Genomic DNA, 27,004 nt, shown 5'->3' on the forward strand with positions numbered 1-27,004 from the left:
TGTGGCCACCCCTGCCGCCCGCGCTGACCCCGGCCATGCCTGTCACCCCCCAGCCTCAAGGCACCTTGAGACTGAGATTTTGCTTCCGTGCAATCTTTTGAGACCACCCGGTGTGGCTCCCCGGAGACACCCTCCTCCTGGGCGCGCCCACGGACGCCCCCGTGTGCAGGACCCGGTGTCCAGGAGGGGTGGGGACCCTGTGTCCCCTCCGTGCGGAGGTGCCCCTCGCTGAGCTGCGTCACCCACTGAGCGTCAGACCCCGCAGGGCACAGGACAGAGGCGGCACCAGCTGCCGGTGGGCAGGGAGGGGGTGTCGGAACCTCAGGGGAAGTGAGGACACCGTGGCCGAGGGCCGGGCTGGGTACCCGGCGGCCTGATAAGGGGCCAAGAAAAGGGAACTGGCAGCTGCAGGCCGGTCCAGACTCGTCAGGGTTCAGGGAGAAGCTAGAGCGTCCCCCACAACCAGCCGCCCCACCCCCGCCCTCCACATCAACAGGACAGGAGCCGCCCCAGGCCACAGCCCGGCCCCTGGGGTCCTCCACAGTGTCCAGGGCAGGGCAGGGCAGACTGCGGGCCAGGGGCCCACGGCTGGGCGGAAGGAGGGGTGAAAACACTGTGGGCCTACCTGGCAGGTCCATATTTGGAAGGCTAGAGCACCCCACTTTCCTGTCCTCTTTAGGAGACACTGATATTAACTCCCCCCAGAGTGGGTGGGCATCTTCTGCCCCTGCCCCTGCAAAAGGTGCCGCCTGTGCAGACACAGACCCTCCGTGCTGGACGGGGCACTAGGAGTGGGCGGGAGTCTCTGGGGTACAGGGCCCTCCGGGCGGCAGGGGTGAGCCTGAACGCGTCTGTGGGTCCCGGGGAGCAGGGAGGAGGCTGCAGGGAGCGGGGACTCCGCCGGGCTCTCCCCCCTACCCCCCAGGGGTCTCAGGAGGAGGAGGAGAGCGGGCTCTGCAGGGGTCGCGCACGCGGCGTCAGGGCTTGGACAGGGACACACAGGGCCCCAGACAGACGGACCGAGGGCGGGGGCTCAGGCCTGCGCCAGGCGCCGAGAGACCCGTCAGAGCAGGTCCAGGACCCGCTCCGGGGAACAGGGGGCCACACCCCTGCCCTGGAGGGGGCTCTGCAGGGGCAGCCCCCGAGGAGCTCAGAGCCCAGACTGCAGGTCCAGAGGGAAAGGCCGGGGCACCCTGTGTGAGGACATCCCTGCCCGCGGGCCTGGACGCCTCCCCTGGGGCCGAGGGCGAGGAGGTCAGACGACACCCCGGGGAGGAAGCTTCCCGTGGAAGATGCAGGGATGGAAAAGAACACGGCGCGAAGGCCAGCGGGCTTTGGAAAATCAATGAAATATTTTAATCTGCGAACATCTACCAGTTTCGTTCTCGTGAGGAATTGCTGAAGGGCTCCAGCGGGAGCGCAGATCTTTATGAATGACAACTCCTGCCACGGGTCAGGCCTTGGGGCCCCACAGAGGACCCCCTCCCCGGGGCTCAGGTGGACACCGTGGTTTCCCTGGAGATGGGGGAGCCCCTCAGTTCAGCCCCCTCCTCCTCATCCCTCAGCGCCCGCTGGAGCACGTCTCGGAGGCGGGCCCTGCCCGGCCGCTGCCCGTGCCTCCCGACAAAGAAGTAAAGGATGGGGTTCACCGCGCTGTCCAGGACGACGAGAACATGTAAGATGGGTCGTACCAGGGGAAGATACAGAGGAAATGATGACGTTTGGAAGACAAAGGAGCACACGGTGTACGGCAGCGCGAGCAGCAGGAAGGCCAGGACGCTGAGCAGGAGGGTCACGTAGAGCCGGGTGGGCCGGCGCCTCCAGGGGCCGCACTGGACGCGGACGAGCAGCGTCAGGCCCGACGCGCACAGCCCCAGGAAGGTGACGGCCGACGCCCCGTAATAGATGAGCGAGATCTCCCTACATGAGAACCCAACGTCGTCGTCACACAGGACCCCCAGGACCCCCAGGCCCAGGGACAGCGCCCAGATGAGGCCGCACACCACGGGGGAGAGGCGGGCGGGCCGGCGGCACCGGTGCCAGAGGGGCCAGAGGACGGAGACGCAGCGCTCGGCGCTGACGGCCACCAGCAGGCTCAGCCCCGCCAGGTAGGAAGGGACGAGCACCCCCCTCAGCAGGGGGTCCAGCAGGCGCTCGTGGCAACCCGCCAGGAAAAGCGAGAGCTGCGCGCACAGACCCGCGAGGAAGGCGGCGTCGGCGCAGGCCAGGTGGAGGACGTAGACGGAGAAGGGGGTCCTCTTCCCGCGGAAGCCCAGCAGCCAGATGACGGCCCCGTCCCCCGCCAAGCCGCACAGGCCCACCAGGAGGGTCAGCAGGGAGACCGCGTGATAGACATGTAAGTAGGACTGGTTCTCGTTGGCACGAGCCGTGCAATTCTGTGTCACGTCATTGAAAAAAGACGAGGGGCCTGAGCCTGGTGACCAGGTCCCCAGGGTGGGAGGGACCCCCAGGCTGGGGTCTGAGGGCTGAGCCGCCATTGCTGGCCGTGGGCAGGCTCTCCCTGTGGACGGAGATGGGGGAGGGGCCAGTGCCTCTGAGGTCAGGGGGCGTCTCTGCCCCGACTCCAGATGCAGACCCCCCACGACACTCGGGCCAGGACCAGGGGAGCGCATGGGGGGGACCCCAGACCTGCCGTCCACCGAGACGCAGCCCCGGGAGCTGGGCCATCCCGACCAGGGTCCAGTCTCTCCTGAACCCCCGAGAGGTCCTGCCCCGTCTCCCCAGGGCCCGGACAGAGCCTGGGCCGGCGCCCCTCACTGGCTGCACCAGGCTGGGTCCCGCGGTCCTGGGGTCAGGTCTCCCTCGGCTCGGCTCCTCCACACGCCTCTGCCCTGCAGGGTCCTGTGGGCGTGACAGCAGGTGACAAGGGACAGCGCATTAAACACCGTGAGAGCTGCGGACACGGTGACATCTGTCTCAGCACAGCGACAAAAGCCTGAGTGTGTTGCTGTCGTGAGACCAGTGTGGGGTGTTCACACCAGGGGTCTCAGCACACCAGGCTCAGGTGCACACGCACACCCACACACACACACCCACACACTCACACACACACGTATTCCAGCACTGTCTGATCCCTGAGCTGCGGTCGAGCGCTCTCCCCCCGACCGGGGCTCCTCCCCACAGAGGGAGGCCGCTTTCCTTTGCGAGTCGGCTACAACTCGGCGCTGGTGGCAGTTCACCACGAGAGGCAGAGCTGACCAGACGGCCTGTCCCGAGCCTGGGCTCTCCCCCTGCCCAGCACGGGCCGTCCGCGGGCGCCCAGGACTGGGTATCGCCGGAGCCCCATCCTTGCTGCCCAGGTGGCCCAGTCTGCGAGGTCGGGGGGTCCTGGTGGTTCAGGGCGGGGCTGAGTCTCCTCCGTGTCTGCAGACGGTGCGGGGGGCTGGAGCCTGGCGGGACTTGGGGGCGGCCTCAGCAGGCGGGAGCCAGGACAGTGGTGGCGCTTCCAGACTCGCGGGCTCACCCCCTGATGTGACGTGCCTGGACACGGCCCGCACGGCCGCGAGCAGGATCTCAGGACCCGAGTCCCGAGAACCACGCCCGCTCTGGCCCCGGGCAGCACCTCCTCTCCCCACCAGGGACACCTGTCGCCCCCTCTCACCACACCGGCCTGTGGGTGCGTCCTCCCCTGTGCTCCTGGCTGGTCTTCTCCCCTCCCGCGGGCCCCAGGGCCGGGCGGACCCGGGCCACAGTGATGACCCTCATGTCCCGCAGCCAAAGTCTGTGTCCTGCCCCAGGCCATGGGCAGCAAACGCTGGAGTCACGTGGAGAGAAGCCAGTTTCCCCCGAAGTCTGGGAAGAAACCCAGAGGGCCAGGCGGGAAGAAGACTCGCAGCACCCTCCGTGGGGCAGGTCTCCCGGCCTTGGTCACCGCAGACACTTGCTCCTGGTGGCCACCGCCTCAAAGCTTGTGTGAGGGGCCCCTGGGCTGACCCGGGAAGGGGGCAGCTGCCTCAGCCAGCCCGGGGCGAGGCGCGAGGATCAGGGCCCCCTGAGCGGTCCAGAGCCGAGCAGCTGCTGTGGTGCCGCAGGGCTGGTCCCGGCTGGACAGTCGGTCGTGCGGCAACAGCCAGTGGGCTCGGCAGGGACCAGGCTCCCCCGTGGACAGAAGGTTCTGGATGCACCCACGGGTGTGGTCAGCAGGTGCAGGCGGTAGCCACGTGGTCGCCGCCCCCTCTGACCTGGAATCGCCCAGAGTCTCCCTGAATCTGCTGCCCCGGAGCGCACGGCTGCCAGGGGGCGGACGGGGTGCGCGGGGTCAGAGGACAAAGGCAGACTCTGGTCGTCGCACCCCCCGGGGAAGAAGAGAAACGCAGCAAAGGAACAGGCGCAACTAAGCACGAGACCCCAGCGGCAGGGGCCAGCCGGGGCGCGGACGCCGGGTCCCTTTCTCCTGAGGAACTGAAGCCCTGGAGGGGGGTGTGTGGACTCTGCACGGCTGCCATCCTGTGGGGTGTTGTGTCCACAGGTCCGGCCTGGGGGCCCAGCGAGCATCCCTGCCTGAGTTCAGGTGGACGTCGTGGTTTCTGCGGAGACGGGGGATCCCCCGTGCCCAGCCCCCTCCTCCTCATCCCTCAGCGCCCGCTGGAGCACCTCTCGGAGGGGGGCCCTGCCCCGCCGCTGCCCGTGCCTCCCGACAAAGAAGTAAATGATGGGGTTCACCAGGCTGTTCAGGACTGAGAGGATGCGGAAGATGGGCAACAGCATGCCTGGATAGGGCAGCGCCGGGGCGAGGACATACACGGTGGCGGCCACAGTGTAGGGCAGCGCCAGCAGCAGGAAGGCCAGCACCTTGAGCAGGACGGTCACGTAGAGCCGGGTGGGCGGTCTGCGCAAGGAGATGCAGGGGGCCCGGAGGAGCAGCGTCAGGCCCGACGCACACAGCAGCAGGAAGGTGGTGGCCACCGCCACGTAGTAGATGAAATGCAAGCTATGCCGTGGCAACCCCACAAAGTGCACACACAAAAGCCATGTTATCACCCCACACAGGGACAGCGCCCAGATGAGGCCGCACACCACGGAGGAGAGGCGGGCGGGCCGGCGGCACCGGTGCCAGAGGGGCCAGAGCACGGAGACGCAGCGCTCGGCGCTGATGGCCACGAGCAGGCCCAGCCCCGCCAGGTACGAGGAGAGGGCGAGCGGGTCGACGAGCCAGCAGAGCACGTGTCCGTGGAGACGCAGGAGCAGCAGCGTGAGCAGGACGCTCCTGCTCAGGAGGAAGGCGGCGTCGGCGCAGGCCAGGTGGAGGACGTAGACGGAGAAGGGGGTCCTCTTCCCGCGGAAGCCCAGCAGCCAGATGACGGCCCCGTTCCCCGCCGCGCCGCACGCGCTGACCAGCACCGTCACCAGGGAGAGAATGTTGTAGAAGTGGACGAAGGGCAGGTCCTCGCCGCCACAGGACGAGCTGCTGGTCGACGTATTTGTAGCTGTGTTCTGTGGTGATGGGGTCTCCCTTGGGCTTGGGATATTGATGGAGAAGCGGATTGTGTGTTCCATCGCTGGCCCTGGGCAGGCTCACCCTGTGGACAGAGAGGGGGCAGGGGCCAGTGCCTCTGAGGTCAGGGGGCGTCTCTGCCCCGACTCCAGCTGCAGACCCCCCACGACACTCGGGCCAGGACCAGGGGAGCGCATGGGGGACCCCAGACCTGCCGTCCACCGAGACGCAGCCCCGGGAGCTGGGACATCCCGACCAGGGTCCAGTCTCTCCTGAACCCCCAAGAGGTCCTGCCCCGTCTCCTCAGGGCCCGGACAGAGCCTGGGCGGCGCCTCTCACCGGCTGCACCAGGCTGGGTCCCGCGGTCCCGGGGTCAGGTCTCCCTCGGCTCGGCTCCTCCACACGCCTCTTCTCTTGAGTGAACTGCAGATTTTTTATTCTATTGTGGACACCAGAAAAGGGCAGGTTTTCAAATAAACGTGGGCTCCACCACCGTTGTGTGAGCAGGACACGTCACGACGCAATCACGACTCTCGCCTTCAGTTACGCTCATGCTCGGGCACAGCGTGGTGAGGCCACCCTCCGCGCTGCTTCCAGCCCAGTGGCTCCACACACTCCCACACAACCCGTGCACACGCACACACACCCTCCATAATACACGCTCGTGCACACACATGCACCCATGCACACGCATCCCCACACCGCAGCACACCCCCATGCACCACCAGGAACACACACTTGCACTTGTGTGCACACCCATAGACACACACCCCTGCACACCCAGGCACAGACGCCCGTACATACCCATGCACACTCCCATGCTCACCGCCCTGCACACGCAGGCACATGCCATGAAGACTGCATAAAGGGCACTGCCATAGAAGACCCCAGGGCAGCAGGCTCTGCCCTAGCCCGTGGGGAGAGGAGCCGGGGCGTCTCCTGTTGCCTGTGCCTGGCCCGTGCGGGGCGGCCCGGGGAGTCGCACAGACCCGTGTCCAGCACAGGGGACGGTCCCTGAGCAGAGTCACTCGCAGTTCTCAGGGGTCGTCGGGTCACAGGGCCTACAGGGCGGCACCAGCTGGTGTGGGGCGTCGGGCGAATGTTGGGTCTGCAGCTTCTTCGGGGCTCCGCAGGCTGAGGGTTGGGGTCTGAGAATTCTCAGGGAGCAGGGCGGGGCCCCACCCTATGTGTCATCCGATGGGGGCAGAGACAGTGGCTAACTGGGGCCCATGGGGGGCTGTGGGCTCTGGGGGGCTGCTGTGGCCTCAGGCCTTGCTGGCTGCGCAGCTCCCCTGCAGGAATGGCCACCGGGCGGGCGTCCCTGGGGGCCAGCGGGGCCCGGGTCAGAGCCCCAGACACGGGGAGGACAGGGACCCTCGGGGGCGGGTGTGTCGGGGCAGGGCCCGGGTCTGAGGCTGAGCCCCCTGCCCTCCCTCATCCCTCCTGGCTCCTGGGTCGGGGTGTCCATGGCGGGGAGGGGTTCCCACGGGGCCGCCTGCCTCCTCCCGCCCATCCAGGCAGAGAACAGGGGTCGGGAGGCTGAGCAGCCAGGACCCGTCACCCCCCACGGCCCCCGGGACCAGGCCTGGGCTGGGACCGCCGGCTCCTGCCCTCCGTCCCCACACGTACCCGCGAGGTGGCTTCCAGGGCGATGGGGCTGTGGGGCAGGCCAGTCCTGAAGAGGCGGGAGCCTCTCCCTCAATCACGCCGCGTCCTGAAGCAGCCGCCTCAGAAAAAAAAAAAAAAGACACAGAGGAAACCAGCGGATCCTGGAGGAAAGAACCAACCCTTTGAGGAACAGAGAGGCCTGGCCGTGCGCTGCCCCCGAGCCCCCAGCCACCGGGTCTGCCTGCCGCCGTCGTCTCGGGGCCGCTGCCCCCGTGGTTCTGGGCCGCGTCCCCGCGCGAGGCCCGGCCAGGGGAGGTGGTCACTCTGCTCTCGGCGCCGCCCTCGGACCTCGCCCCGGGCAGCCGCGCGAGCCCAGCCGAGCTGCAGACCCGCGGGCAGGGCCACTGAGCCCAAGGGCGGCAGCCGCTTCCTGTGCCCGGGGCTTCCTGTTCTGTCTGCGCAAGAAGGGGGGTCCCGGAGGAGGCGCAGACCGGGGGTTCCCCAAGTCCCGCCGTCCCTGTCCCCCGGCACCAGGCCCTGCCCTGGCCCTGGCCTGGGAGTCCCGGCCATACTGTGGTGGTTTCCTGGCCCTGGTCCCTGTGTCCTGAGCCCTTCCCACAGGACCCGGCCAGAGGTCACCCCGGATCAGGCCCCCCGGGACCTCCTTTCACCTCTGAAGACCATGTCCCAGACGCAGGCGCGCGGAGCTGGGTCAGGGCTAGAGCGATGACTGGGGGACACAGTTCAGCCCCTCACCCCCCGCGAGCAGGCTGGGAGGTGACTGGGGTGGGGAAGCGCTGGGGGCCCCTGTGCTCCCTGGGGGTGGCCGCACGGGGTGCCCTCCAGGGTTGAGCAGGGAGGCCGGTGCTGCCCGCCGGGGACCATCCCCTGTGGCAGCCTGCCCAGCCCCCCTGCCTACCTACCTGGGGCTGGAGGCCCCCTACGCCCTCTGCCCTGTGGTGTGGGACAGAGAAAGGAGCCCGTGGAGTGAGAACACGCACAGGCGGCCAGCGTGGCCTCGGAGTCCTGGCCACAGGCCACCCCAGCTGCGGGTGGGCCTGCTGCCCTGTGCACGCTGCCCGGCCTTCCCCCTAGGAAGCCTCATCCCGGGGACCTGGGGGCACGACTGGCCATCCCAGCGATGGTCCCTGAGAGGTCCGGCCGGGCCGCCAGTCCTGCTCTCCAGCAGCCGTTGCCCGCGTGCAAGGTCAGGGCACTGTTCTCTCTGCTCGGGGCCCCGTCCTGCACCCTGGCTTTCCTGATGTGGAACCCGATCACACCACGCCCCTGCCTTCTAGAGCACACCCAGTCTTGCCAAGCACTGCTCACACCCCCTCTCCTGAGGGGACCTGTGACCCCAGCCTTCGAGTGTGCTCCTCCTGAGGGCCCCGTTCTGAGATTCTCCGTCTGGGACTGCTCCCCTGGGTGTGCTCCCCCTGAGCGTCCCCATTCCTGAGCGTGCTCCCTCCTCCCCCACAGCCCCCGGCATGAGCCCCGCCACCCCTGCAGCCGCCCCCCACTAGCCCCTCTGCCTCGAGTGTTTCCCAGGTCCTGCCAAGTAGGGCCCCGCGGCCTCCCGGCTGCCGCTCTGCTCCTGCCCCAGGTCCAGGCCGCTGCCCGGAGCCCGAGGCTTCCCGATGGAGGCCCTGCCGCCCGGGCCACTGAGGTGGGGCTGCCCCTCACAGAGAGGATGTGCAGACTCGGGACGGGCTTTGCCACCAGGAACAGAAGCCGCTGAAGGAGTCTGAGCCTAAGCTGAGGCCCCGAGCGAGTCCAGACAGAGGGTTCCAGGGACCCGCATCTTAACCTGCCCCGCCCAGAGGGCAGGGCGTGTGCCAGCTGGAGGGCCACCCCCAGACCGCGTCTGTCACTGGGAACCAGCCCCACCGGGCGGCTGTCCCTGGGGATGGCAGATGAGACCGGGGGCCTGGTCACCTCTGGGGGTTGGAGCCGAGAGCACCGCGTCCTCCTCGTCCGTCCGAGGCGGCCCTGGGCCCGGCGTCCTGGGCAAGAGGGAGGGAAGCCAGGGGAGCCTGTTCCCAGGAAGACTAGAGATTCGGCGCAAACGCGGGGAGCTCAATTCATCTGCCTCCTTGACCCAAAGAACTGACTTTTGCTCCCTACATGCAATTATTTTAAAATAAAACCCGCAGGGCACGGGCAGAGACGGGCCCGCGGCCCGGAAGGGGGTCGGAGCTTCGGGGAAGTGAGACACTGTGGCTGTGGTCGGGGCGGGGGAACCAGCGGCCTGATAAGGGGCCAAGAAAAGGGAACTGGCAGCTGCAGGCCTGTGCACGCGTCAGGATTCAGAGAGAGACTCGAGTGTCCCCCACGACCCGTCCCCCACCCCGACATTGACATGGCAGGAGCCTCCCCAGGCCACAGCCTGGCCCCCGGGGTCCTGCATGGGGTCCAGGGCAGGGCAGACGGCGGGTCAGGGGCCCAGGGCCGGGCGGAAGGAGGGGTGCAGACCCGGGGAGAGGAGACGCCCTCGTGGCAGGGTGGGGGGCAGGGCAGAGCCGCAGTTTCAGGGAGACAAGGGAGGGCGCTGGCATTACTCAGTGGACGGTTCAGCAAAGCAAAGTGTTTGTAAGAGCTAACCCCCTAAGAGGAGGTGAGGCCCTGACCACGGCGTGGGCCGGGGTGGGGGGACGGCTGGGCCCGAAGAGGACAGTGAACAGGACGCGCGGGGCGGTCATCCGCCGGCTCGTGGCTTCACCGGGAAAGAGAAAAAGATTGTCGTGTGTTTGGAAAGGACCGTCCGCGGCGGCACAGGGGGGCGCTGGCGGGACAGCAGGCCCCGCGCGGGAGGGAGACCACGTGCGCCTGCCAGCCCTTCTTGACTGCAGAGGCGCCACGGCAGCGTGCCCTTCAAGTCGCTTCCTCCTGTGGCCGATCCTGACGGACTCCTGCAGGGACCCGTGACCGCGGCCTCGGCAGCGCAGCCCGACAGAGACCCGGAGCCCTGACGGCGGCCCAGGGCGGACCTGCCGAACGCGCACTCTGGCCTTCTCATGGACGCATGAGCGCGCGGCGGCGGGGGCGCGGGCCGGGCCCAGGAGATAGATGGGGGGATCCGCAACTGTGCTCCGGCAGCAGGGCTGCGGGGGACACGAGCCCGCGGACCGGCTGTTCCTCATCTGCCCGACGGCCGGTGGTGGGATGGGACCCAGGCCCGACTCCCGGCCACGCTCCCGTCTTATCCCCCAGCGTCCGCCGGTCAGTGTCTGGGGCGTGAGGCCACATCAGGCAACGGCCCCCGGGGGTCCCGGCCCTGCCTCGTGACGGGCCCAATGTCCGGGGCCATCCGGCTTCCTGCTCCCGCCGAATTTGAAAGCAGCCTGTAGGGCCTGGGGTCGTGCGTTCCTCTCGGGCGGGTGACTGATCGGGCTGAGTGGACCTTGACGGGGGCCGGGCTGCCGGAACCAAGCTGGGCCGGGCAGGCCGTCGACGTCTGCTGACCCACACTTCAGTAACGCCTCTGTGGAGGGAGAGCCGGCAGAGCAAGGTGGGGTCGGCGGGCCACGCTGAGGCCTGCAGGTGCCGGGGGGCGGTCACCCACCTGAAGTGGGCGCCTTCATACAAGTATCTGAGGAAAGAAGTCTCTTGACCCAAGGACAATGGGGGATCTCAGAGGCCCCCTGAGTGTCTCCTCAGAGTCAGTCTCTCTCCTCAGAAGAAAGAGCCGTGGAGCGAAGCCGGCTCCTCGCAGGGGCGTGACCTTGTTGGCCGTGATCTTGAGACGCTGCAACCAAATTCCCTGTCAACCCCCTTGAATGAGCCCCAGTCAGACCCTCAGTCACAAACAACGAAGCACTTGGACCTTCGGGCCACGCGCCTGCTTCTGCTTGTTCTGGAAAGGTCGCCTCCCCCCAGAGCAGTTCATGGAGAGACGTTTCGCAGGGACGCTTCAATCATGGCTCTGAGCTGGATGACGAGCCTGAGAAGCGAGGGGTGACGTGGATTCTGTTTAATGGGGAAACTGGATTCAAGCCAGACAAGCATCCATCGGGGGCCTGGGTGGACCCGGGGCGGGGGCGCCACCGTCCTGCATGCTCAGGTGAATGTGGCTGCATTTTCCTTTTTCCTCTGCGGGGGAAGGCGTCCTCCGTCGGGGCAGCAGTCATCTGGCAGAAACCCACTCTGTGGGCCCACCAGTGGGGCGCTCGCCTTTCTTCCTGCCGGTGCCCGCAGAAGCAGAACTCACACCAGCCGGGCGCCTTCTCTCCTGCCGGTTCCTGGCGTGAGTTCAGGAAGACGCCCGCCCCGCAGCAGCAAAGCCTGGGCGCCGGACCATCCCCTTGACGGCTGGGGTGCTGCACCCCACCAGGAAAGGCAGGAGGGCGCTTCCTGCCAGGTCCACAAACCTCGGGTCACCGGGGGTCCTCGAGGAGACGAAATTGACCCAAACCAGCAGCGGTGGGGGCTTTCGGAGGGGACAGCTGGGCGACCAGGGCTGACACTGTGGCTCTGGATGAGGCCAAGCGGATCGGAAGGCCGTGGCCGCCACCGCTGGACGCAGCCGGGGTCCGAGAGGGTGCGTGCTGGGACACGGGTGTGGTCTGCGCAGGAGACGGGAGGGCGAGTGCCAGCCGCCTCCTCGCCTGGGGTCTGGCGTCCCTTCTCCACCTGTCACTGGCCCATCTGACCCGTGGGCCCACCGGGGACGGCTCAGAGGCGGCTCTTGTCTTCCCTCGGGTCTCGCAGAACCCGGGCTTTTCCGGACCAGCGTGCGTGCTCGGATGTGCCTGCGGCTCTCCGCCCTCAGGGCCCCAGGGACATCGGCAGGGTTTAAACTGCCGACGGGGGACCCATCAGACTTCCCCTGTGCCCCCCCAACTCCGCGGCACGGATCCTGCGAGTCCCTGCCCCCGCTGGTCTCAGCCGGTCTCTGGTGTCTCCACAGACCTGCCCTTATCGGCACCCGTCGGGGCCTCCGCGCCACGGGAGGGACAGCAGGGCTGCATGGGGACCTTCCCCTCTGTGGCCAGGGCCCTTCACCTTTGGGGTCCCGGCAACCACTCCCGAGAGCGCTCCTTCTGCCAGCTCGCCTGTGCCCGGACGAGAGCCGCCAGCCCCGGCCGGCCTGCCAACACCTGCAGCAGGTGCTCCTCGCTGGGCTCTCCCTCCTCCCGCCCCCTGCTCTCCCTCCCCCTTCATTCCCCCACCTTAAATTCACCCGCTTGGGTTTGAAATTCACCAATAAACAGTCAGCCCACAAAGCTCCATCCTACCCCCAAAAAGAGGAACCCCATGCCTGGGCCTGCCCCTCTCCACCAGCTCCCTGGGGAAATTCTAGGTCTCGCAGGTAGTAAACCCCTTGCCGTGGGTGTTGGGGTCTTGCCTGAGGGCAGGCTGGGTCCTGGGGGGGGGCACGCAGCACAGGCCTGGGGCCTAGCCCGCTCGATTGAAGGCCGGTGGGGCCCAGGCAGAGCCGCCAGAGCAGCCGCCGGTGCTGGAGATGCTCACGAACACGTGTCTTAACACTGACAGTGCCGCAGAGTTGGGGTCACACAGATGACGGGGCCGGGGGAACAGCCGTCGGCAGAATCCAGTCCCTGCATGGGGTTGGCTTGGCACCGACCTCTGGACAGTGATGCAGGCCCGGTGCTGTGCACACCCGGGCACACCCGCCGTGCACACCCACACACGCCTCCACACCCCCGCACACACCTGCACACACCCGCTCACACGCGCACTCCAGGAGCAGAGACGTTTTACCCCGGGAGCTAAGGAAACGCTTCACTTGCTGGAAAGGAGCAGACGCCCGCGAAGCAGGCCCACGTCCGCTCGCTGAGCACCAAGCCCGGCCCCCGAGGAGCGGTGACGCGAGAGCAGGCGCAGGCGGGCACAGGGCCAGAGCAGGTCCCTGAGTCCACTCACCAGGGCCCAGTGGACACAGCAGGCAGACGGACAGACAGAGGGACGCGGGGCTGAGGCCCGTGCCAGGCGCCGAGAGACCCGTCTGAGCAGACCAGGACCTGCGAGATAGTCAGATAACAGGCGGGAGGAAGCTTCTAGAAGGAAGATCGATGGGGCTTAAAGAAATGACCCTGGGAGCAGTCTACTTCAGAGACGGATGAGAAGTTTTACTCATTTTTTTTTTTAAAGATTTATTTATTTATTCATACAGGCACTGGGCACAGTCAGAAGCGCGGGAGGGTGAGAGGACTCACCGGAGACAGAGCGGGGAGCAGAGCAGGCAGAAGGACTGAAACACACTGCAGAGGGGAGCAGCGGGGAGACAGGAGAGTCTGCTGCCCCCTGTGGTTTCTCTGGCCGGCCGGGGATCAAACTCGTGCTGCAGAGGCCGCGGATTGCTTCACAGTGTTGTGCTTAACCCCTTGTGTCGCCAGGGAGGCCCATACACCCGAGTTTTATTCTCCCCAAGAATTTTTGCAAAATGCCCAGATGACAGATCTCTAAACACTGTACGTCCACAGACAAGATCTTGGGGTCAGGGGGACACCTCGGTTTCTCTGGAGACGGAGGGGCTGCTCTGCTCAGTCCCCTCCTCCTCATCCCTCAGCGCCCTCTGGAGCACGTCTCGGAGGGGGGCCCTGCCCTTGCGCCGCCCGTGGCTCCCCACGAAGAAGTAAATGACGGGGTTCACCAGGCAGTTCAGGGCGGAGAGGAGGTGGCAGACGGGCAGCAGGATGTAACCGTAGGGCATGGATGGGGAGAGGGCGTGGATCATGTAGACCACTCCGTAGGGCAGCCCGAGCAGCAGGAAGGCCAGGACGCTGAGCAGGAGGGTCACGTAGAGCCGGGTGGGCCGGCGCCTCCAGGGGCCGCACTGGACGCGGACGAGCAGCGTCAGGCCCGACGCGCACAGCCCCAGGAAGGTGACGGCCGACGCCCCGTAACAGATGAGCGAGATCTCCCTACATGAGAACCCAACGTCGTCGTCACACAGGACCCCCAGGACCCCCAGGCCCAGGGACAGCGCCCAGATGAGGCCGCACACCATGGGGGAGAGGCGGGCGGGCCGGCGGCACCGGTGCCAGAGGGGCCAGAGCACGGAGACGCAGCGCTCGGCGCTGACGGCCACCAGCAGGCTCAGCCCGGCCAGGTAGGAAGGGACGAGCACCCCCCTCAGCAGGGGGTCCAGCAGGCGCTCGTGGCAACCCGCCAGGAAAAGCGAGAGCTGCGCGCACAGACCCGCGAGGAAGGCGGCGTCGGCGCAGGCCAGGTGGAGGATGTAGACGGAGAAGGGGGTCCTCTTCCCGCAGAAGCCCAGCAGCCAGATGACGGCCCCGTCCCCCGCCAGGCCGCACAGGCCCACCGGGAGGGTCGGCAGGGAGACCGCGTTGTATTGAAGGGCAATGAACGGCAAAATCTCCACGCGGGTGCCGTTCACCGTTTCGTTTTCAGAATTTACTGTCTCTGGCAAAGGGAGTATCGCAAAGGCTACAGGCACCTTTTTGTATTTTCCCGTTGGCTGAAACCCAGACCCATCAACTGAGCCTGGTGACCAGGTCCCCGGGGTGGGAGGGACCCCCAGGCTGGGGTCAGAGGGCTCAGCCGCCATCGCTGGCCCTGGGCAGGCTCACCCTGTGGACGGAGAGAGGGAGGGGCAGGGCCTCTGAGGTCCGGGGGGCGTCTCTGCCCCGACTCCAGCAGCAGACCCCCCACGACACTCGGGCCAGGACCAGGGGAGCCAATGGGGGACCCCAGGACCTGCCGTCCACCAAGCCACAGCCACTGAAGCTGGACCGTCCCGACCAGGGTCCAGTCTCTCCTGACCCCCGAGAGGTCCTGCCCCGTCTCCCCAGGGCCGGACAGAGCCTGGGCCGGCGCCTCTCACTGGCCCCCCAGGCTGGGTCCCGCGGTCCCGGGGTCAGGTCTCCCTCGGCTCGGCTCCTCCACACGCCTCTGCCCTGCAGGGTCCTGTGGGCGTGACAGCAGGTGACAAGGGACAGCGCATTAAACACCGTGAGAGCTGCGGACACGGTGACATCTGTCTCAGCACAGCGACAAAAGCCTGAGTGTGTTGCTGTCGTGAGACCAGTGTGGGGTGTTCACACCAGGGGTCTCAGCACACCAGGCTCAGGTGCACAGGCACACCCACACACGCACACCCACACACTCACACTCACACACTCACACACTCACACTCACACACTCACGCATTCACACCCACACGCTCACACACTCACGCATCCCCAGCCTCATCTCTGAATGCATGGAAGCGCCCGGTGTCCCCGGCCGGCGTCGGGTCCCGGTGACGCCAGCCTTGCTAGCCGAGGGGGCCGCTCCGAACGGCCACTGTTGGGTCCTTTGCCGGCAGCGTCTCGGAAAAACACTGCCTGTTAATACTCCATTGATTCTGACGTGCCTCAGCCCCACGAGCACTGGCACCCGCGCAGCCGCCTGGGCCCGGAGGGGGTCCGGGTGACACCGTCCCTCTGGGAGGCTGGACGAGGGATCTGGGGTGAGGCTGTTTGGGGGCACGAATCCCACCCGACTCGGCTCCGTGTCCGAGCATCAGCTCAGGGGGCACGAGCTCGAGTCCAGCATCTGTCCTGGGCACTCGCCCTGCAAATGACCTCAGCCTCACCTTGAGCCCACCTTGTCCCAGATGCCCCCTGGCCTGCGTCACCTCTGGGGGGCCTCTGGGGTTCCCCGAACCCTGTCTCCACGCCTCCTTGTTCCCCTCACAGCGACCTGACATATGTCATCTCCTTTCTGGGGAAGCCACTGGGACACCCCAAGTTAACCCCTTCCCAGCCCACCTCTGTGTCCACGGGTTGCTCTCAGGACGGGTAAGAAGCCAAGGGGGAGAGAAAGTGCTGGAGTCCAGTGCTGACGGGGAGCCCTTGGGGTCTCCAAGACCCTCAGAGGATGCGGGTTCACTGCTCCTGTCCCCAGAGCCCTCCTGTCCATGTCTAGGGGCAACCCTCCTCCCGGGCCCTGGAGCAGCCACAGCAGCGGGGCTAGAGGAAAGGACACCCTCAGACCCAGCCTGCAGAGTGAGGATGGGGGGCCTTCGGGAAAGAGGGGCCGGTCAGGTCAGAGCAGAGGGGACACGGCCATGGCCTCTCACCTGGTCGCCTCAGATCCGGCACCCTGAGGCGGGGCCTGGGGCGTCTCCGGGGCTGGCGGGTCGCGGGCTGAGTCCACCGTGGGCTCGGAGGGGCCTCCAGCTGCTCCCCGGGTCGGTGCTGCCTGCGGGCTGAGGACCCGGCTTTGGGCGGGGCAGGGACCTCCTGCTCTTATGCTCCTTGTCACATGTCTCTGTGGGAGCCCCCGGGCCCCTGGGAGCTGAGCTGTGCAGTCCTGGTCTTTTCTGGAAGCTTCTCAGGGGACGCGCCCTCCCCCTGGCCGTAATTGCATGAAACCCGCAGCGCGGCCTCAGGTGCCGGGATGGCGTCTGCACTCAAGTCTTGCAGCCACTTCCCCGCGTGGGCACGGCCCCCCCGAGCTGGGAAACCTCTGCCCACTCCTGGCCGTCTCCACCCGGGGAGCTGACCGGGCTGTCCATCGGGCGGGTGACTTAGCGTGGCGGGGGCGAGGGAAGCCGCCGGACCCGCCCCAGGCGCCCGCTCCTCTCTCGGGCCTCCGTGGCCCCACGTGGGCTGGAGCAGGGAAACGTGTCCCCGGGGGGGGGGGCCCGGACCCCGGAGAGGCCTGAGTTCCAGGAGGGGCCGAGAACATTCTCCCGCGGGCCGAGGCGAGGGCGAGGGCAGCGAGGCCCCTGCATGTGCCGAGCGCCCGGAGTTCCTGGGTCCCCACAGTGGGCAGCGAATCACGCGTCACCCTGAAGAGCGCTGCGGGCACCTGAGCCGCGGGGCAGACACCCCACGCCCGGAGCCCCTCGAGTCTCACCGGAGGCCGCGGAGGCGCAGGAGCTGAGCGCGGAGCATCCCCGACCCGGGGCTCAGAGCAGCGGGAGGGACCAGTGTTTCCAGGACGGTGTCCCCCCGAGAGTGGCGCCCGCCCCGCGGTGGCCCATGCCTGCCCCGCCGGGAAGGAGCCGGCGGCCTGATGGTCAGTGAGGAGCCGGGCAGGACAGACCTGGACGCTCAGCAGAGTGGGGGCCCCTGGGCCGGCCGCCCCCTCCTCCGGGACACACCTGTAGCCGAGGGCAGAGAGCGCCTCTCCCGCCTGTGTTCCCGGGGAGCCCCCGACCCCTCAGCGCTTTGCAGTGGGGAAATGAGGGGAGCATGAGGGGACGTGAGGCCCAGGGGGCTGCTCCTACCCAGCCCCCACCAGTGCCCGTTTCTCCCAGGTCCGCCCTGTCGCCTGGGGACCCTGTCCTGACACTCCGGACAGCTGGGCACGCTGCTGGGGCGACGCCTGTCTCCGGCCCGGCCCTCTGGCTCAGCCACGGCTCGGCCCGCGGGCCTTCCCAGGTCGGGGTGCGGGCCACAACCCCGGGAGCACGGCTCGGCCGGGAGAAGGCGCCCCTGCCCAGGTGCCCACGGGGAGGGACCCCCGGGAGGGAGAGCAGCGCCGTTGGGGACGCAGACAGAGAGAGCCGCTGACGGTCGTGCCCGCGCGGGGCCGGCATCGGGACAGAGGAGCAGACGCCCCTCAGCGGGAAGACCCCGGGGATCAGACGACGGGGGCCGTGTTTCGGGGAGGTTCTGGGGTACGGGGGGGCGGGACCCTGGGCGGTACAGGTGAGACCCAGGACTGTCCATCGTGGCAGCGGGGACGTCGCCATCGTCGCTGCCGTGTGACATGAGAGATCAAGAGCAGGTGAATAAAGGATGAATTTCAATTATTATTTCTCGGCGAGAAAAGGAAGAGTTTGGAAAGAGAGAAGCTTCGAGGCCGGGACGGGGAGACCAGGACGACGCACAGCAGGAAGGATTTCTGCACCCGAGTGTCCGTGGGGGGCGCGAGGAAAGATAAAGGCCCGGGTCGCCCGGAGGCTCCGGGGCAACTTACGTCCTGCGCTGCGCGGGGGGACGGGAACGCCGCGGCCGGAGAGCGGAGAGCAGAGCTGTGCTGCGCCCCCAGAGCTGCGCTGCGACCCCACGGCGGCACAGGGCGGCTGCGGCCTGGACCTCTGAGGACGTTCCCGCCATGTTCAAGGCCCCCCTTGCTGCCGCTCAGCCCGAGGGGCCTCGGCCCGGGGCGCCCGGGGTGCGTCTGCCAGCTTCATGCATCGTCACGTCACGGGCTCTGGGCTTGGTTAGATTTTATTTCCATTTCCTTTCCTTTTAACAGTCTCCTCCTTTCACGCGATCATGAGTGGAAATGAGGAGAATCAAGCACAATTCCTGCAAATACCAACATGACGCACGAATCCCCCGTCACACTCCCCCGGAGACCCTGACACCTCACCCCAGACCAGCCTGAATCCCCCTCTGGCGCCTCTCAGGAGACCCCGCGGGAGCCGATGCACAACCCCTGAACCAAGACCTGTTCGGGTTTTAGGAGTTGCGGGGGCGGCCGTGTTTCCAGAATCGTCTCCCTGCGGAGAGGCGCCCGCCCCGTACCAGCCCATTACTGCCCCTCCCGGGAGGGAGCATCAGGGATGCGTCTAATGGAGCCTGAGGCAGAACATGAGGGAGAGGACGGCGGCCTCGCCCAGCACTCAGCCGCGAGCCCTCAGGGACTCCAGGGAGTTGCCCTGGGGAGGAGCAGGGCGAGGTCTGTGTCCACTTGCTGGACCCTGTCAGCCCCTGGCAGGTGTGGTCCCCTGCGGCCGTGATGCTGAGGAACAGGGGTCCTGAAATCTGCCCTGTCTGTCTGGAGCCTCCGCATCTGGTGGGTCCCTTTGCCAGGGGACAGCGGCTCCCGATGGTGCTGATGCTGCTTCTCCCAGGACTGGGCCGCTGCCGGGCCACGGGCGTCCACGTTGGCTGAACCACAAAGGGCCCCTGTCCGTGGCTGGTCAGGATAGTGGGGGCGGGAGGGCACGGCCCGACCAGCAGGGCGCCAAGTCCTGTGCTCACGCCCCTCGGGCCCCCGTCCTCCCACCGCCTCGCCAGCCACACAGGTGGGGCCGCTCGCTCCGGCCCCACCGCACACCCCGCGTCACTCCCAGGGCTCTGCGGGCTCAGCTGCGGCTGGATGGGCCCATGAGGTCACGTGAGGCCCGAGGGCGGCTCCGTTCCCTCCTGATCCAGGATCCCGGCGCAGCCGCGATGGCGTCGACGTCTCGTCTACGTCAGGAAGGAGACGCAGAGCAAATTCACCGCGTTTCTCCTGTAACCCAAGTTTCGTTCATGGATCTGTGACGAACAAGAGGAGCGGGGCTTGGTCGTCCCCACAGCCGGCAGGGGCCCAGGGACGATCCTCCTGTTAGGGGGAAGGGATGCCCCGAGCTAATCCCAGGCAGGCTTTGTGGGCCCCACCCCCACTCCAGACCAAAGCCATCAGGACACTGGGAGAGACACATCCCGTCACCACCAAAGGGAGGTGGCTGGGACCTGGGGGTGGAGTTGGGCAGCCAGGCTGGGTATAAAAACCAGACACGCGGGCCTTGGGGTCTCTCGCTCTGTCGCTCGCCTCCTGGCTTCACGGCTCCTGTTCGCGGCAGCTCTCATTTTGGGATTCCTGAGCGGCGGATCGGGGCGGACGCACTTAAAACGTTGTCTCCCGCTTTTCTCCCTGAGCTGTGCATTTCATTTCCCCTGCCCTTGTCAATACACCTTCATGAACCTTCGCGAGCGCCTGCAGTGGAGCACGGGTAAGTCCTTTTGAGCGGACGGTGAGGCCCCACAGTCAGGCACCCCGCTTTGTATTGGGGCTGCTCTACAACACTCCCTCGCACGTCCCCCCCGGACGGGAGTGTTCCCAGCCCGGTCTGAGCCTGAGAGGGGACGTTCCGGGACCAAGAACAGCCGCTCAGCTGCTCAGCCGTCCTGATGACCGCGTGGTCCCGGCGTGGCCAAGGGTGAGGGCGGAGCCCGCGGAGCCCCAGCCCGAGAGCGCCAGGAGGGCCCGTCCGCGCCGTGTGGCCCCTCCCTGGAGACACCCCGCTCCGCTCTGCCCTGCGCGGCCTGACCGCGTGCGTGTCTCCTCCGGGAACCCTCGTGCCGCCAAGGGGCGAGGTCAGGTGCGGGCGGGGAGGCTGAGAGGAGGGCGCGGCCCAGGAGAGGAGAGCCAGGCCACAGTGTCTAATCGGCAGAAACTTTATTTGCGCCCCCAGGCGGGGGTCACCGACCCCCACCGAGGTCAGAGAAGGGGCGCCCCGTGGGGATGAGGGGAATCTCTTAGCGTGGGGGTCTGGACCGGGTGGCGCTGGAGAATGTGGAGTGAAGTTGCTTTTCAAAGAAGTTGTTTCCTCTTGGAACCTATTGTTCCCTCATGGCGGCTTATCGGGCGCGGTGCAAACCGGGTAGAGCCGCTACGGGATGCAGGTGGCAGGAGTTTCAAGGTCCCCCTCTGCCTCCTCTCTGCCCTGGCCTCGACCCTACAAAGGGCTGTTTTGAAAGTGAACTTCCAGAAAGGATCTCCTAGGGGCCCTCGTCTGCCCGGCAGGTTGCGCTCCCGCCTCCCGGGCCAGCGGCTCCTGCATGAAGGCCGCTCGGGGGAGCAGGCTCCGGGCAGGCTGGGCCCAAGGAGGTGCAGAGGAGAGGGGGCCCATATCGGGGAGCGGCCTCCCTGACAGGGCGCTGGACCAGGACGGGGATGGGGGCTGCCCGGGTGTCCCGGAGGGGCAGCCGGCCATAGGCCCGAGGAGGGGGCTCCAGAATCCTGGGGCCCAACAGCATCCGGGGCTGCAGCCAATGGGCAAGGCAGGCAGGGTGGGACGGGGCCCGGGAGGGTCTCGCCCGAGGCTGGCAAGGCCAGCACATCCGTGGCCCGTTGGGACAAAGGGCTCAAGAGATTCTCCAGGTCACTCTGCTTCCCTCAGGTGGTCCCACCCTGACGGGAAAGCGGGAGACAGTCGCTCTTCCTGAGACCCTTCCCAGTGACCGGGCAGCGGACAGGAGCGCTCTGCGTGCTCCCCTTCAGGAGGGGCCTCTGCGCCAGCTCCAGGCCCGGGGGTGCCAGCTGAGCCCCAGGGTCGGAGGAGAGGGCGCAGAGCGGAAGCTTCTGGCATCCAGCACTGTCTGATCCCTGAGCTGTGGTCGAGCTCTCCACCACCATCCACCCCCCCAACCCCCCACCCCCGACCGGGGCACCTCCCCACAGAGGGAAGCCGCATTCCTTTGCAAGTCAGCTACACACTCGGCACGGGTGGCAGTTCACCGCGAGAGGCAGAGCTGACCAGACCGCCTGTCCCGAGCCTGGGCTCTCCCCCTGCCCAGCACGGGCCGTCCGCGGGCGCCCAGGACTGGGTGTCGCCGGAGCCCCATCCTTGCTGCCCAGGTGGCCCAGCCTGTGAGGTCGGGGGGTCCTGGTGGTTCAGGGTGGGGCTGAGTCTCCTCCGTGTCTGCAGACGGTGCGGGGGGCTGGAGCCTGGCGGGGCTCCGGGGGGCCTCAGCAGGCGGGAGCCAGGACAGTGGTGGCGCTTCCAGACTCGCGGGCTCACCCCCTGATGTGACGTGCCTGGACACGGCCCGCACGGCCGCGAGCAGGATCGCAGGACCCGAGTCCCGAGAACCACGCCCGCTCTGGCCCCGGGCAGCACCTCCTCTCCCCACCAGGGACACCTGTCGCCCCCTCTCACCACACCGGCCTGGCCTGTGGGTGCGTCCTCCCCTGTGCTCCTGGCTGGTCTTCTCCCCTCCCGCGGGCCCCAGGGCCGGGCGGACCCGGGCCACAGTGATGACCCTCATGTCCCGCAGCCAAAGTCCTGCCCCAGGCCATGGGCAGCAAATGCTGGAGTCACGTGGAGAGAAGCCAGTTTCCCCCGAAGTCTGGGAAGAAACCCAGAGGGCCAGGCGGGAAGAAGACTCGCAGCACCCTCCGTGGGGCAGGTCTCCCGGCCTTGGTCACCGCAGACACTTGCTCCTGGTGGCCACCGCCTCAAAGCTTGTGTGAGGGGCCCCTGGGCTGACCCGCGAAGGGGGCAGCTGCCTCAGCCGGCCCGGGGCGAGGCGCGAGGATCCGGGCCCCCTGAGCGGTCCAGAGCCGAGCAGCTGCTGTGGTGCCGCAGGGCTGGTCCCGGCTGGACAGTCGGTCGTGCGGCAACAGCCAGTGGGCTCGGCAGGGACCAGGCTCCCCCGTGGACAGAAGGTTCTGGATGCACCCACGGGTGTGGTCAGCAGGTGCAGGCGGTAGCCACGTGGTCGCCGCCCCCTCTGACCTGGAATCGCCCAGAGTCTCCCTGAATCTGCTGCCCGGGAGCGCACGGCTGCCAGGGGGCGGACGGGGTGCGCGGGGTCAGAGGACAAAGGCAGACTCTGTTCGTCGCACCCCCCGGGGAAGAAGAGAAACGCAGCAAAGGAACAGGCGCAACTAAGCACGAGACCCCAGCGGCAGGGGCCAGCCGGGGCGCGGACGCCGGGTCCCTTTCTCCTGAGGAACTGAAGCCCTGGAGGGGGGTGTGTGGACTCTGCACGGCTGCCATCCTGTGGGGTGTTGTGTCCACAGGTCCGGCCTGGGGGCCCAGCGAGCATCCCTGCCTGAGTTCAGGTGGACGTCGTGGTTTCTGCGGAGACGGGGGATCCCCCGTGCCCAGCCCCCTCCTCCTCATCCCTCAGCGCCCGCTGGAGCACCTCTCGGAGGGGGGCCCTGCCCCGCCGCTGCCCGTGCCTCCCGACAAAGAAGTAAATGATGGGGTTCACCAGGCTGTTCAGGACTGAGAGGATGCGGAAGATGGGCAACAGCGTGCACTGATAGGGCAGCGCCGGGGCGAGGACATACACGGTGGCGGCCACAGTGTAGGGCAGCGCCAGCAGCAGGAAGGCCAGCACCTTGAGCAGGACGGTCACGTAGAGCCGGGTGGGCGGTCTGCGCAAGGAGATGCAGGGGGCCCGGAGGAGCAGCGTCAGGCCCGACGCACACAGCAGCAGGAAGGTGGTGGCCACCGCCCCGTAGTAGATGAAATGCAAGCTATGCCGTGGCAACCCCACAAAGTGCACACACAAAAGCCATGTTATCACCCCACACAGGGACAGCGCCCAGATGAGGCCGCACACCACGGAGGAGAGGCGGGCGGGCCGGCGGCACCGGTGCCAGAGGGGCCAGAGCACGGAGACGCAGCGCTCGGCGCTGATGGCCACGAGCAGGCCCAGCCCCGCCAGGTACGAGGAGAGGGCGAGCGGGTCGACGAGCCAGCAGAGCACGTGTCCGTGGAGACGCAGGAGCAGCAGCGTGAGCAGGACGCTCCTGCTCAGGAGGAAGGCGGCGTCGGCGCAGGCCAGGTGGAGGACGTAGACGGAGAAGGGGGTCCTCTTCCCGCGGAAGCCCAGCAGCCAGATGACGGCCCCGTTCCCCGCCGCGCCGCACGCGCTGACCAGCACCGTCACCAGGGAGAGAATGTTGTAGAAGTGGACGAAGGGCAGGTCCTCGCCGCCACAGGACGAGCTGCTGGTCGACGTATTTGTAGCTGTGTTCTGTGGTGATGGGGTCTCCCGAATTCTTGGGATTATGATGGGGAAGTGGAGTATTTGTTCTGAGGGCCCAGTCCCCATTGCTGGCCCTGGGCAGGCTCACCCTGTGGACAGAGATGGGGGAGGGGCCAGTGCCTCTGAGGTCAGGGGGCGTCTCTGCCCCGACTCCAGATGCAGACCCCCCACGACACTCGGGCCAGGACCAGGGGAGCGCATGGGGGGACCCCAGACCTGCCGTCCACTAAGCCACAGGCCCTATAGCTGGGCCGTCCCGACCAGGGTCCAGTCTCCCCTGAGCCCCCGAGAGGTCCTGCCCCGTCTCCCCAGGGCCCGGACAGAGCCTGGGCGGCGCCTCTCACCGGCTGCACCAGGCTGGGTCCCGCGGTCCCGGGGTCAGGTCTCCCTCGGCTCGGCTCCTCCACACGCCTCTTCTCTTGAGTGAAGTGCAGATTTTTTATTCTATTGTGGACACCAGAAAAGGGCAGGTTTTCAAATAAACGTGGGCTCCACCACCGTTGTGTGAGCAGGACACGTCACGACGCAATCACGACTCTCGCCTTCAGTTACGCTCATGCTCGGGCACAGCGTGGTGAGGCCACCCTCCGCGCTGCTTCCAGCCCAGTGGCTCCACACACTCCCACACAACCCGTTCACACGCACACACACCCTCCATAATACACGCTCGTGCACACACATGCACCCATGCACACGCATCCCCACACCGCAGCACACCCCCATGCACCACCAGGAACACACACTTGCACTTGTGTGCACACCTGTGCACACCCATAGACACACCTCCCTGCACACCCAGGCACACACGCCCGTGCATACCCATACACACACCCACGCTCACCGCCCCTGCACACGCAGGCACATGCCATGAAGACTGCATAAAGGGCACTGCCATAAAAGACCGCAGGGCAGCAGGCTCTGCCCTAGCCCGTGGGGCGAGGAGCCGGGGCGTCTCCTGTTGCCTGTGCCTGGCCCGTGTGGGGCGGCCCGGGGAGTCGCACAGACCCGTGTCCAGCACAGGGGACGGTCCCTGAGCAGAGTCACTCGCGGTTCTCAGGGGTCGTCGGGTCACAGGGCCTGCAGGGCGGCACCAGCTGGTGTGGGGCGTCGGGCGAATGTTGGGGCTGCAGCTTCTTCGGGGCTCCGCAGGCTGAGGGTTGGGGTCTGAGAAATCTCAGGGAGCAGGACGGGGCCCCGCCCTGTGTGTCACCCGATGGGGGCAGAGACAGTGGCTGACTGGGGCCCATGGGGGGCTGTGGGCTCCGGGGGGCAGCTGTGGCCTCAGGCCTTGCTGGCTGCCCAGCTCCCCTGCAGGAATGGCCACCGGGCCGGCGTCCCTGGGGGCCAGCGGGGCCCGGGTCAGAGCCCCAGACACGGGGAGGACAGGGACCCTCGGGGGCGGGTGTGTCGGGGTAGGTCCGGGTCTGAGGCTGAGCCCCCTGCCCTCCCTCATCCCTCCTGGCTCCTGGGTCGGGGTGTCCATGGCGGGGAGGGGCTCCCACGGGGCCGCCTGCCTCCTCCCGCCCATCCAGGCAGAGAACAGGGGTCGGGAGGCTGAGCAGCCAGGACCCGTCACCCCCCACGGCCCCCGGGACCAGGCCTGGGCTGGGGCCGCCGGCTCCTGCCCTCCGTCCCCACACGTACCCGCGAGGTGGCTTCCAGGGCGATGGGGCTGTGGGGCAGGCGAGTCCTGAAGAGGCGGGAGCCTCTCCCTCAATCACGCCGCGTCCTGAAGCAGCCGCCTCAGAAAAAAAAAAAAAAAAAATGACACAACGGAAACCAGCGGATCCTGGAGGAAAGAACCAACCCTTTCAGGAGCAGAGAGGCCTGGCTGTGCCGGGTCCGCCTGCCGCTGTCGTCTCGGGGCCGCTGCCCCCGTGCGTCTGGGCAGCACCCCGCGCGAGGCCCGGCCAGGGGAGGTGGTCACTCTGCTCTCAGCGCCGCCCTCGGACCTCGCCCGGGCAGCCGCGCGAGCCCAGCCGAGCTGCAGACCCGTGGGCAGGGCCACTGAGCCCAAGGGCGGCAGCCGCTTCCTGTGCCCGGGGCTTCCTGTTCTGTCTGCGCAAGAAGGGGGGTCCCGGAGGAGGCGCAGACCGGGGGTTCCCCAAGTCCCGCCGTCCCTGTCCCCCGGCACCAGGCCCTGCCCTGGCCCTGGCCTGGGAGTCCCGGCCATACTGTGGTGGTTTCCTGGCCCTGGTCCCTGTGTCCTGAGCCCTTCCCACAGGACCCGGCCAGAGGTCACCCCGGATCAGGCCCCCCGGGACCTCCTTTCACCTCTAAAGACCAAGTCCCAGGTGCAGGTGTGCGGAGCTGGTCAGGGCTGGAGCGATGACTGGGGGACACAGTTCAGCCCCTCACCCCCCGCGAGGAGGCTGGGAGGTGACTGGGGTGGGGAAGCGCTGGGGGCACCTGTGCTCCCTGGGGGTGGCCGCCCGGGGTGCCCCGCAGGGCACGGGCAGAGACGGGCCCGCGGCCCGGAAGGGGGTCGGAGCTTCGGGGAAGTGAGACACTGTGGCTGTGGTCGGGGCTGGGGAACCAGCGGCCTGATAAGGGGCCAAGAAAAGGGAACTGGCAGCTGCAGGCCTGTGCACGCGTCAGGATTCAGAGAGAGACTCGAGTGTCCCCCACGACCCGTCCCCCACCCCGACATTGACATGGCAGGAGCCTCCCCAGGCCACAGCCTGGCCCCCGGGGTCCTGCATGGGGTCCAGGGCAGGGCAGACGGCGGGCCAGGGGCCCAGGGCCGGGCGGAAGGAGGGGTGCAGACCCGGGGAGAGGAGACGCCCTCGTGGCAGCGTGGGGGGCAGGGCAGAGCCGCAGTTTCAGGGAGACAAGGGAGGGCGCTGGCATTACTCAGTGGACGGTTCAGCAAAGCAAAGTGTTTGCAAGAACGGACCCCCTAAGAGGAGGTGAGGCTCCTGACCACGGCGTGGGCCGGGGTGGGGGGACGGCTGGGCCCGAAGAGGACAGTGAACAGGACGCGCGGGGCGGTCACCCGCCGGCTCGTGGCTTCACCGGGAAAGAGGAAAAGATTGTCGTGTGTTTGGAAAGGACCGTCCGCGGCGGCACAGGGGGGCGCTGGCGGGACAGCAGGCCCCGGGCGGGAGGGAGACCAGCCTCGGCCGGGCCTCCCGGGGCCCCGGGACCACGCGCGGCGCCAGCCCTTCTTGGCTCCAGAGCTGAGTTTTCCCGCCACCGCGGCGGCCGCTCAAGTCGCTTCCTCCTGTGGCCGATCCTGACGGACTCCTGCAGGGACCCGTGACCGCGGCCTCGGCAGCGCAGCCCGACAGAGACCCGGAGCCCTGACGGCGGCCCAGGGCGGACCTGCCGAACGCGCACTCTGGCCTTCTCATGGACGCATGAGCGCGCGGCGGCGGGGGCGCGGGGCGGGCCCAGGAGATAGATGGGGGGATCCGCAACTGAGCTCCGGCAGCAGGGCTGCGGGGGACACGAGCCCACGGACCGGCTGTTCCTCATCTGCCCGACGGCCGGTGGTGGGATGGGACCTAGGCCCGACTCCCGG

General features: G+C 67.7%; 4 protein-coding genes across 4 annotated transcripts; all 4 read right to left on the reverse strand.

Moving 5' to 3' along the window:
• Window positions 1–1,493: 1,493 nt before the first annotated feature.
• Window positions 1,494–2,498, reverse strand: LOC311181874 (mas-related G-protein coupled receptor member X1-like; the record flags this gene model as incomplete). Its single annotated transcript, XM_084250328.1, has 1 exon — window positions 1,494–2,498. The coding sequence occupies one exon, from the start codon at window positions 2,496–2,498 to the stop codon at window positions 1,494–1,496; it is 1,005 nt and encodes a 334-aa protein (XP_084106454.1).
• Window positions 2,499–4,527: 2,029 nt separating this feature from the next.
• Window positions 4,528–5,534, reverse strand: LOC311181882 (mas-related G-protein coupled receptor member X1-like; the record flags this gene model as incomplete). The annotated part of the gene is made up of 1 exon (XM_084250340.1): window positions 4,528–5,534. Exon 1 carries the CDS (start codon window positions 5,515–5,517, stop codon window positions 4,528–4,530), a length of 990 nt encoding a protein of 329 aa, XP_084106466.1. The 5' UTR covers window positions 5,518–5,534.
• A 7,986-nt stretch (window positions 5,535–13,520) lies between these two features.
• On the reverse strand, window positions 13,521–14,594 carry LOC311181892 (mas-related G-protein coupled receptor member X1-like; the record flags this gene model as incomplete). The annotated part of the gene is made up of 1 exon (XM_084250352.1): window positions 13,521–14,594. One exon carries the CDS (start codon window positions 14,592–14,594, stop codon window positions 13,521–13,523), a length of 1,074 nt encoding a protein of 357 aa, XP_084106478.1.
• A 7,948-nt stretch (window positions 14,595–22,542) lies between these two features.
• On the reverse strand, window positions 22,543–23,547 carry LOC311181901 (mas-related G-protein coupled receptor member X1-like; the record flags this gene model as incomplete). The annotated part of the gene is made up of 1 exon (XM_084250363.1): window positions 22,543–23,547. One exon carries the CDS (start codon window positions 23,545–23,547, stop codon window positions 22,543–22,545), a length of 1,005 nt encoding a protein of 334 aa, XP_084106489.1.
• Window positions 23,548–27,004: the final 3,457 nt, after the last annotated feature.

This window comes from Talpa europaea (assembly GCF_964194135.1).
Source record: "Talpa europaea genome assembly, chromosome: 1".
Taxonomy (NCBI): Eukaryota; Metazoa; Chordata; class Mammalia; order Eulipotyphla; family Talpidae; genus Talpa; species Talpa europaea.